Source organism: Carassius auratus, unplaced genomic scaffold, assembly GCF_003368295.1.
Source record: "Carassius auratus strain Wakin unplaced genomic scaffold, ASM336829v1 scaf_tig00037141, whole genome shotgun sequence".
NCBI lineage: Eukaryota > Metazoa > Chordata > Actinopteri > Cypriniformes > Cyprinidae > Carassius > Carassius auratus.
Window position 1 is genome coordinate 93,718 of NW_020526358.1, and position 11,410 is coordinate 105,127.

Consider the following 11,410-nt stretch of genomic DNA (forward strand, 5'->3'; position numbering starts at 1 on the left):
AAACGCGTTGGCTTAGTACTCTTTGTCCCTCTCTGCTATTATAGTTTTGCAAGATGGCGGAACTACATGGAAGCCTCCGTCGACCTACCCGTCCCATGTATATAAAGATAATAAATTCTTCATTTACGAGGATTAGTTTAAACATTGGCATAGGTATTTGTACACCATTGAGGGCATATTTATGAATAAAAATATTGATTTTAGATAATAAAATACCTAAAAAGTTACTTATTGTCCCTTTAACAAAGCTAAACAGTTTACACACATCTGTTATCAGTATTCTGTTAAATCAAATATCTCGCTTGGCATTTAACATTGAGCTTTAGAATTTTACAGATATTATTTATACTCTAACAACAACATTACACACTAACTAAAGTTTAAAACATGGGATCACGAAGAAGGGGACCTTTAAAACAAAGATTTGTTCCTATTTTTCCATTTTGAGTCTGTCTCCATCTACAGACTGCAACGAGACATTATCAAAATACAGATATTTGATGATACGTGAAAACAGACTTCAATGTAGAAATGTGATATAATGTTGTTAATTAAGACTCTTGTTTTAGCAGGCGGTGATTCCTCTCAGACTGGAGCAGAAAAGCATGAAGTGGTTTGTATAAACTAATATGTTGAATAAATATTAGTCTTCCATAATGAAAATCTTCAGAGCTGTTAATAATTTTTTTTTTCTCTGCAGGTTTCTCACACTTGTTGTGATTATGAGGAGATTAAAGACTCCCACAGCTCAGTTACCCACAAACCCCTCTGTTTCTCCTGACTGTGTTTATGCCACAGCTCAGTTACCCACAAACCCCTCTGTTTCTCCTGACTGTGTTTACGCTACAGTTCAGAAAGACACTGATGACTCTCAGATCTTCATCACATCTGCTGAGGATCTGAATTACTCCGTGGTGAATTTCCAGAAGAATCCGAACTGTCCTGACAGTGTTAGATTGAGGAATAATCAGGATTACAGTGAATACGCTGCTGTCAATCATCTCACTGACTGACGACACACAGCAGACAATCTCAATCAACTGAAAGTTTTGATTTTGTGTTCAAGCTTCTCTAATTAGTATTTTTATGGTTTCTGCTGTATATTTTAGACAGTCTTGCAGGTCAGACTTTTGACTGTCAATGTGAAGAATGTTTAAAAAGAACAGTGCATTTTGATTTCACTGCTATTTTAATCAATCAACAGTGTGTTTATTTGGTCACCATGGTAACCGCTGCTGTTTGCACATTTGTTCTCTAGATGTCGCTGTCAATTTACAGTCTGTGAGTTTCTAGTATGAATAAGAATTATAGATATATTTTTGTAGAAATCTCTCAATTAATGCTTTGAAAAAATACATTGAATTGTCAAATGTCCATGGGTCTTGCACGTTTATTTTAACGTATTATCATCACTTCTCTTTTTATGAACTCTCTCTCTCTCTCTCTCTCTCTCTCTCTCTCTCTCTCTCTGAGAGGAAGTGGGCGTCTGTCACATTCATCTGTTCATATTAAAGCAGAATTAACGCGATATTCTGTATCTTGCCAACGAACTACGGCTTTGTATATTAAGTGCAGCTCCATTTGAAAGCAGCTGATGGACATTTACCACTAATCACAGAACCATCTCTACACAGCAAAGTCCCCAGTGTTAATTTAACACTCTGAGTGTGGACTCATATAAACACTGAAGCAGTGTTAAAAGTAAAACACTGAAGCAGAGTTGAAGTTAATGAGATAATTAAGAAGTTAATTGAGTTATGATTGACCATTATTGAAGACACCTGATGTTAACAAGCAGAATCACCAAACGAGAAAATCACAATCTGTGTGTCACCATTATAGTGGTCAATGTTTGCTTTAGTTGGGATCTTGGCTTGTAACTTTTTCATTTTCAAATTTGTGTCTCAAGGCAAGAGCAAAAATCATTGAGTTGTGGTAATTATGTTTTAATGTAATCGTTGCTTGACCTTAATCACTGAACTCTTTTGCAGTCTCTTCTCTTCCTTATGAGGTGAACCACTGCAAAACTTGGCCCTGGACTCCTACTGTCTGTATAACTCAGTTACCACAGCAACACAAAATCTAAAGATAATAACTGAAGGGTCAAGATCCCAAATAAAGCAAACACTGACCACTATAATGGTGACACACAAATTGTGATTTTCTCGTTTGGTGATTCTGCTTGTTAACATCAGGTGTCTTCAATAATGGTCAATCATAACTCAATTAACTTCTTAATTATCTCATTAACTTCAACTCTGCTTCAGTGTGTATATGATCCACACTCAGAGTGTTAAATTTACACTGGGGATTTTGCTGTGTGTAGCCTACAAATGATACTTATTTAAATAATCATATATTTTTTTTAAAAATCATTAATTTCATGAATATGAAGGATTTTTGTCAAGGTTAATTCAGTTGACCTAATCAATATGTGCCTATTCATAGTTTCATTGTTTCATAGAGTTCCTTTCTTTTGTTGAGTACAAAAGAAGATATTTTGCAGAATGTTGGTAACCAAACAGTTAAATGCATCATTTTCTTTCAGGTATACCCTTTTTATTATATAGATGTAATATTTCCTTCTTTCTAATTATTTGTGTTTATTCATTTTTAATTAACTTATTGATACAGAGTACCCTGTTGGGTCAACTTAATGGTTGCACTTTGTTCTGCACTATGCACCATTTTAAGACAAATGGATTTATTGTGTTTTCATATTCAAGAGATTATAAGATAGAAGTAGTGATGGCAAGATGAAGCCTCATGAAGCATTAAGATTTTCAGCCAAGTGGTTCACAAAAGGGTTAATTTCTGGAATCTGAATTTGCTCACAATTCCACCTGGTGGCCAACAAGTGTAAAACAAGCAGATATATTACAGACAGAGGTGTAATGTCCAGGGGTCAGAAAGTAAAAGTCCTGCCATATGTTTATTCCACCCATGAACCCAGCAGCTGATTTCACCAGAAGAGAAACCAAGTCATTCCTTTCAAGTCACAGAGGAGTCTCAAGTCAAACCCCAAGTCCTCAAAGAGTTAAAGTTAATGAGATAATTAAGATACTAATTAAATGATGATTGTGCATTAGTGATGAACTCCTGCTGTTAACAATCAACATCACTGAAGAAAAGAGAAACACAAGAACTACAAATTACTTTAAGCACAGCCTGAAAAAAAAAAAAAAAAAACTGACACCATAATTGTGGTGAGTATTTGCTTCAGTTGAGCTCTTGAGCCTTTAAACAGTTTTTTAAATTTGTTTCTAAACCATTGCATTATTGTTTTGCAGCAAATATTTGTACAATGCTGATACAGCTCTTGATCTAGCAGGTGATTTATGCTTTTGATGTCTGTATGATCTTGATAAAATTACTTGATTTTACATTTAAAGAGAAGAGTTCATGGCTTAGTTGTTAGAGAGGAATGCCGTGTATTCACTGCTCTGTGTGTGCACTTTGGATGGGTTAAATGCAGAGTACGAATTCTGAGTATGGGTCAAAATACTTAATTGCATGTCACTTTCACAAAAACAGAGAAGAATATCACTATGCAAATGCCACCATATAATGCTTTAAGAAGAAAAAAAAAAAAAAAAAAAAAACATGTTTTGGAATTAGGCATTTAGCCATGACCATATATCATGTGATCCTCAACAGTGGTGAAAATTATTATTCATACTGCAGTGCATTATGGGAGTCTCATGTATTGCAACATGAAGTATTTCATTGATTGTCACCATTGTAGAGGATCATATGCTGGTTCTTGTTATCTGTGTGTGTCTAAAAAGCACTGGTTTTAAAAGATCTATATGTGTTACACAAACATTTTTTGTGCATGCTGTAGTTTCACTGGAAGTATTCAAAACCTACACATTGATAAAAAAAAATAACAAATTTGAGCTATAATTAAACCAGCTTATTGTGACTAAATGTTTTTCGTATGTCACGGTTCTGTCTTCTCCACTTCATCACATGCAGAGTTAGAGAGAAAGATCTAGCACAACGAGTCAAGGGTCAAGATCAAAACTTAACCGAACACTGATCTCCATGATGGTGGCATCATTTTAACCAATAAATAATCTGATTCTCTGTAATTCTCAATAACAGCAGGTGTTTATCACTAATGCACAATCATCATGTAATAAGTCTCTTAATTATCTCAATAACTTTAACTCTTTGAGGACTTGGGATTTAACTTGAGAGTCATTTGTGACTTGGAAGGAATGACTTGGTTCCTCTGGTGAAATCGGCAGCTGGACTTTTACTCTTTGGCCCCTGGACTTCCCACCTCTGTACAAAACTGGTCTCTTAAGGTACCAATCACAAGGGTACAAATTTGTACCCTATGCCAAGGGTACAGCCCCAGTGAAAAGCTATTGTACCCCTAAAGGTGCAATTATGTACTTTATTTTCTGAGAGTGTAGGTATCTTCTGATGTGTAAATAATGTATTTTTCCCCACAGTTTAAGACTTTAGATATGAATGTGTGCTTTATTGTAAATCTGCTTCGAAACAGCACTGAATGTGGAAAGAGATATGCAAATAAAAAAATGACTTTACTTGATCTCTGTCTTTATAGACTCTTTTCAAACAGTGCCAGACTGATAATCTGAACTATCACCTGTTTTCATCTTGACCACAGATGTTTCTCTTTCTCCAAGATTAATTTAGTCTCTCAATATAGTCTACATATAGTACCTGAAGAAAGCTACTAATTATCACATTTTCTGCATGTGTCTGTTCTGTCTGCTTGTCCTGCATGCTCATTTGAAGCATATGTGAAATAATAGTTTAACTTCCCTGTTTATCTCTCTCTCTCTCTCTCTCTCTCTCTCTCTCTCTCTCTATCTCTCTCTCTCTCTCTCTCTCTCTCTCTCTCTCTCTCTCTCTCTCTCTCTCTCTCTCTCTCAGAGGAAGTGGGCATCTCTGTCACATTCATCTGTTCGTGTTAAACATGTGACCAGGAAAGAAACAGTAAAACTCATCTGAACACACATCGAGAGCTTCAGAAGAACTGAATCCACTAACAACAGAGAAGATCACTGAAGAAGAGAGAAGAATGAAGATCATCTGGACTTTCACTCTGCTGATGATTCCTGGTGAGAGTCTGAACTCAGTAAATCACTCGAAACAGCACAGACTTTCACTTCAGCTCATGATTTCACTCTGAAAAACTTTCATCTCTGTTCATTCTGATATAAATATGTGATTGTTGTATTAAGATGCTGGTTTGTTGTAGGTGTGTTGAGCTCCATCAGTGTGACAGGATATTCAGGAGGAGGAGTCAGCATCAGATGCAGATATGATAGAAGATATACAGATTATAACAAGTATTTTTGTAGAGGACAGTGGCCCTCATGCTCTGACCTCATCAAGACGGATATTAAAGATAAATGGGTTGATTCTGGAAGATTCTCTCTGTATGACGACACAAGTGCTTCACTTTTCACTGTGACCATCAGAGATCTGAGTGAACAGGATTCTGGCACATATTATTGTGCAGTTGAGAGATCAGGAATAGATCCTCACACTGAAGTGAATCTGAATGTTGTAACAGGTGAGTAACTGAGACTCTCAAACCCATGATGATCATCAACATCACACACTCAACACTGACTGTGTTGTTACTCATGTACATATCTTTAAATGAAGATGAAGTATCATTACTGACTTCATTCTTTACACTCTGATATCTGAGTTTGTGTTTATCAGGTCAACAAATCAGTTCTGTAACGGGATATTCAGGAGGAAACATCATTATAAACTACAAATATGAGACAAAACACAATAAACATGATAAAAAATTATAAACACATCTCTAAAACTGGAGCAGATCGATGTTTTACTCTAATAAACACTGACAGAGCAGCAGAATGGACAAATGACGGTCGATTCTCTGTTCATGATGACAGATCTGCTTGTCTCTTACGTCTGTTTATCAGAGAACTGAATGAGAACGATTCTGGAGAATATAAGATTACAGTCAAAGTTTCTGTTTCTGTGCTGAACTGATGAATCTGGTGTTTAATGTGAACTTGATTTGTCTCTCAAGCAGCTGATTGTTGTCAGAAGAGCATCAGTCTCTCCGCTGCTGCAGGAGCATCTGTGAACATCAGCTGCAGATACCCACAATCCCACAGTGCTGATGTGAAGTTTGTCTGCAGGAGATCTGGATCTGATCTCTGTGCTGAAGAGACGTCTGTGAAGGAGAGCAGAAGATGGAGCGCTGAGGGACAGATGCAGCTGTATGATGACAGAGAGCAGCAGCTCCTGACGGGAATCATCAGTCATGTGACTCAACAACATTCAGCTGAATACTGGTGTGGAGTTCAGTCTGATCCAGGACACAAGAGCTTCATCACACGAGTCCTCGTCAGCGTCACTGGTACAGATGACTCTCACACTCATAATAATCAACATAATTCAAAATCACATCTAGCTTTCAATCAGCAGATCACTGTATTCTGTGCTGCTTGAGTGAGCAAAGAAAAGAGGAAGTGTACAGAAATGGAAGAAAAAGAGGAAGTGTACAGAAATGGAAGAAAAAGAGGAAGTGTACAGAAATGGAAGAAAAAGAGGAAGTGTACAGAAATGGAAGTGTAACTTCTGCAGTTTATATTGAGTAAAACATGTTTGTGTAGAATTATAATGTTGTTCTTCAAATGCAGTAGTCAGTGTTTGTGATTGTTTTAATTTTCATGTGGTTATTTATACTTTGTGTGTATGAATAATTTACTTAATTCATTTCATCATGAGATCTTTGGGTGTTTTTGTCCTACCAATACATTCATATTCTTGTTTCTGTTCATATAACTTCTCAAAACAACATCAAGCAGTGGTTTTAATTTTCTGGGTCAAGGATACTTTTTTTATCATCTGAAGATGTTTGACCTACTAAAAAAAAAAATAAATAAATAAATAATTTAACAACACATTTGCACATTCAGCTCACATAAACAAATAAAATATAAAATATGTTTGTTGATTTTTTTTTTTTTTTTTTATCATGCTTTATGTAGCTTTTCATCAACATATAACCCCCTTGCTTTTCCATTGTGAACCACCAGGAGTCCTGTTTGGGGAAATCCTGTTTTACTCTAGAGTAGGGGTTCTCAACAACATTCCTGGAGGACCCCCATCACCGCACATTTTGCATGTCTCCTTTGTCTGACACTCCCATTCAGATCTGTGAAGCAGGTGATCTGAATCAGGTGTGTTTGATTAAGGGGACATGCAGAACATGCAGTGATGGGGTCCTCCAAGAATGTGGTTGGGATCAACTGCTCTAGATCAGGGGTGTCAAACTCAATTTCTGGAGGACTGGAGCCCTGTCTAATTCTGTTCCAACCCAGCTCCAACACACATACTGTGTAGATTTCAAACAAACCTGAAGGACTTGATTACTTAGACCAGGTGTGTTTAATGAGGTTTGAAAATAAACTCTGCAAGGCTCTGGCCCTCCAGGAACAGGGTTTTATACTGTTCTAGAGTCTAGATTGAGTTGTAGTTGTAGTATTTGCAAGCAATGTCCTTGCGAAAGGCGACAGCAGTGTGTGAATGCAGGAAACGGACATCTAGAGACAGTTTGAAAGTGTGTGGTCATTCAGTATTGCAGCAGTGGTTGATGTTGGTGCTCATTTTGTCCTCAGTGTCACTACAGTATTGTCATTTGGATGTGCAGCAGTGCAGTGCAGTTTTTGAGTATTGCTTTACCCAGTGTTGGGTGTAACGCATTACTAAGTGACGTTACTGTAATTAAATTACTTATCCACTGAAAAAAAAAGAAAAAAAAAAGAAACATAAAATCAAGATTATTCAAATTTTCATAGTTTTTGAAGGAATTCCTGCTACGAAGAATTTACTTGAGAAGAATAGTACGATCTGACACGGCTTTAGTCAGCAAAAAAGATAATTTATGTATTTTATACTTAGCCTACCTACATGAGTTAACGTGTAAACCTGTACTAGGGCTGTGCCATTAATCACATTCAATTGTCATGCATATCTCATCAGTAAAGCCGGTCCCGTGATTAGAACAGCATGACCTGCTTTCAGACTGAGCGGCTTTCACTACACTGAGCCGTAGTTCACTAACAAACTAGGCGATATCATGCTCGAAATCGAATGTGATTAATTGCACAGCCCTAACCTGTACGGATTTTTTTCCTGAACATCTTGCCAGACTGAAATATATTGATTAACTTTTCCTAAGCTTTTTTGTTATTCAGATATGTTATTATTCAGAATATTTATATTTGTTATCCAGAGAGGGTTACTTTTTTTATATAAAAATGTTTTAGTATTAGTTGTTTTAAAGCTAAAAGGCTAAACTATTCTATGTTTGACTCAAATTGAAAGAATAAAGAGTTTAATTTCTATTAAGGTATATAGGTATTTTTACATATAGCCTAATTAGCGAGTTGAATAATTAAGTTACTTATTGAGGAACTAAGTTACTTTTTAGACAGTAATTAGTAATTAGAAAATTAATTAGTAAAGTGATTTAAATACAATATTGATGATGTAATTAGTAATAGTATTTAATCACTTTTTGAAAATAACTTACCCAACACGGGCTTTACCACACTTGTACTGCAGTTAAGGAATCTTGCAGATCAAAATACTGAAATAGTTGTTGTCTTTCACTTGTGCTGTTTTATAATGTTCACTCATAAACTCCTAAAACTCAAATGAACTGCTTGCGGTTTTGTTTTCTGGGTGTCTGTGCTTCAGCAAACATGAATTCAGGACAGAGGATGTGTGAATGACATCTCAACACCGCTCAGACTGCATTTGGTCTCACTTTAAAAAGCATTAGTATAAAATGGTTAGTATCTCCTCACTATATAACACTGTAGTAAATTAAGCTCAAAAGGGAAATGTATATAAATAATACTAATTAATTATGATTAATAAAAATTATGTGAGCTGTCAGTTGTAACTGTAGCAGAATTAAATTGCCATCAACTAATCTGTTAGTCCAGCGAACATTTAGTGTAATTTCATATCAACTCTAAGACAGGATATTTTCATGGCCACAGAAAATACTTTCATACAGTATTAATGCATTAGAGCATGTAGAAAAATCGGAATCGTAAGAGACATTGATTTGCAAGGCAGAATCAGAAACTCATGTAATTTGTGCACAAGTTTTATTAAGTACAAACTAGTCTAGTGAAAAAAACAAAACAAATATACAATAAGTCATACAGGAGAAAGGACAAATGAGACTTCAATGAAGAGAATCAGAGAATAAAGCTATGAAAAGAGTCAGTTAACCACCTGCTTAAAACCAACAGCGCTGTTTGTAACAGGGTCTAGCTTATACTAAACCTCTGTTTCAGTTAGTGAAATGTACAATAATCTTCATAAGACATCCAGGCACCCAGTATGTTTATTGGGGGGGGGGGGGGGGGGTTGTGATTATTTATTAATCTAATGAATGACTGATTAGTTAAATCAAATGACAAATAGTATTTCTGATTGGGCCAAATGCTACAGCACTGATTTCACTGCTTTACAACACCACATGTATTTCTACAGAGAAAGAGGATTCAAGTGTCAAGAGCCCAACTAAACCAAACACTGATTTCCATGATGTAGGCATCATTTTTAAACAATAAAATGAGTGAAATAGGTGATGCTCTAATAAGAGATTTAATGTATTTTATTTCAGTTGATTTAATCTAAGGCTGTGTCTGAAGTCAGTTGTAGTTCTTGTGTTTCTCTTCAGCAATTCTGCTTGTTAAGAGCAGCTGTTCATCACTAATTCTCAATCAGCACTTAGTTAATCACTTAATTATCTCATTAACTTTAACAAAGCTTCAGTGTTACTTTAACACTATTTAGAGTGGGATCAAATACACTGGGGATTTCACATTACTGAGACATGTGATGTCAAGATCTGTGTGTGTGAAAAAAAAAATGTTTATCTCTTCATGTTAATGTTTTGAACACAGATGTTCCAAAAACGACATCATCATCATCATCTGCTTCTGTTTTCAAAACGTCGACATCAACATCTATCACATCAGAGTCTTCTAACAAGTTAAAAGGTGCCTGTATGCTAAAATATAAACATATGATCTGATATTCAGCTCAGAGTGACCAGATCCACTCATTATTTCCTATAATCTGTTTTCAGTTTTATATCTGATCATCTCTCTGGTTCTGGTTCTTCTGGTTCTGATCATCATTGGTGTCTTGTTACTGGTTCTATATAAGAAGCATCAGTCTCGAGGTAAAACTTCTTTAGATAAATAAACGTTTATAGAAGGTTTAAAATGATTATTTGTTTTTCACTATGATTCTTTCACCACCTAATAGCTACAGCTACAAAATACAGATATTTGATGATGTGTGAAAACATTTCCATTTTACATCAGTGTTGAAATGTGAAATAATGTTATTCATTTAAACTCTTGTTTTAGCAGATGGTGTGTCATCATCTCAGACTGGAGCAGAAAAACATGAAGTGGTTCGTCCAGATGCTGTATGAAATATGATGATTTTCATTCATAACGAGAATAAATACCAATTCCTCCATAATTAAATATTTCAGAGCTGTAAATATATATATATATATATATATATATATATATATATTTTTCTCTTCAGGTTTCTCACACTGGTTGTGAATATGAGGAGATTAAAGACTCTCACAAACAGTTACCCACAAACCCCTCTGTTTCTCCTGACTGTGTTTATGCTACAGTTCAGAAAGACAGTGGTGGCTCTCAGATCTTCAACACATCTGCTGAGGATCTGAATTACTCCGTGGTGAATTTCCAGAAGAATCCGAACTGTCCTGAAGGTGTCAGATTGAGGAATAATCAGGATCACAGTGAATACGCTGCTGTCAATCATCTCACTGCCTGATGAGCCTGATGGCACCATATGAGCTTCAATCTAGAATTTCTGAACCTTTCTTGTATAAACTGTTTGCTTGTTATCTGCAGTCAGAGCAATATTAATATAAGAGTATGGATTCTTTTTGTGACATGCAGCTATATTACTGGTGAAATACGAGGAAGCTATACCAAACTGTTTGATCACAATGAAGAAGCATTAGCGTTCAACTTTGTTTTTCAAAAAACTATTAATATATGATATTAATGCATTCTTACATACATTCATGTCACATTAAATATATGACAATAAAATATTACAAAACATATTATGGTGGTTTGTCCTGACATGTATATTTAATTCGGTTTCTGTCTGGTTTCAGCTTTTAGTGAGTTTGTGTTTAGAGTCCCAAAGAGCAGACAAAGACAAAGTCCAAGATCTGTTACACAAAATATCTGCCAACAATTAGAATAAGTTTCTTGCATTCACATTAAAATGTATGAGAATTCACAAGAAAGTTTATGTTGTTTAATAAGCATGTTAATATCATGAATATGAGGTC

The 11,410-nt window shown here is 35.5% G+C and overlaps 1 protein-coding gene across 2 annotated transcripts; it reads left to right on the forward strand.

The window, feature by feature from the left end:
• The first annotated feature begins 4,921 nt into the window (after positions 1-4,921).
• Positions 4,922-11,188, forward strand: LOC113082910 (uncharacterized). Of its 2 annotated transcripts, none has more exons than XM_026254330.1 (7): positions 4,922-5,099; positions 5,240-5,557; positions 6,053-6,385; positions 9,960-10,055; positions 10,145-10,240; positions 10,431-10,492; positions 10,618-11,188. In XM_026254330.1, exons 1-7 carry the CDS (start codon positions 5,060-5,062, stop codon positions 10,876-10,878), a joined length of 1,206 nt encoding a protein of 401 aa, XP_026110115.1. In that variant the 5' UTR covers positions 4,922-5,059; the 3' UTR covers positions 10,879-11,188. The 2 variants fall into 2 exon arrangements, with proteins under 2 accessions (XP_026110115.1, XP_026110116.1); XM_026254331.1 differs by having other exon boundaries at positions 6,056-6,385.
• The last annotated feature ends 222 nt before the right edge of the window (positions 11,189-11,410 follow it).

What these genes read in the sequence shown, in the direction of transcription:
- LOC113082910 (XM_026254330.1), top strand. Translation starts at nt 5,060, where the DNA reads ATGAAGATCATCTGGACTTTCACTCTGCTGATGATTCCTG. An exon ending in GAATCTGAATGTTGTAACAG is followed by an intron (nt 5,558 to 6,052) that starts GTGAGTAACTGA and finishes TTGTCTCTCAAG; the next exon opens with CAGCTGATTGTTGTCAGAAG. An exon ending in AAGTGGTTCGTCCAGATGCT is followed by an intron (nt 10,493 to 10,617) that starts GTATGAAATATG and finishes TTTTCTCTTCAG; the next exon opens with GTTTCTCACACTGGTTGTGA.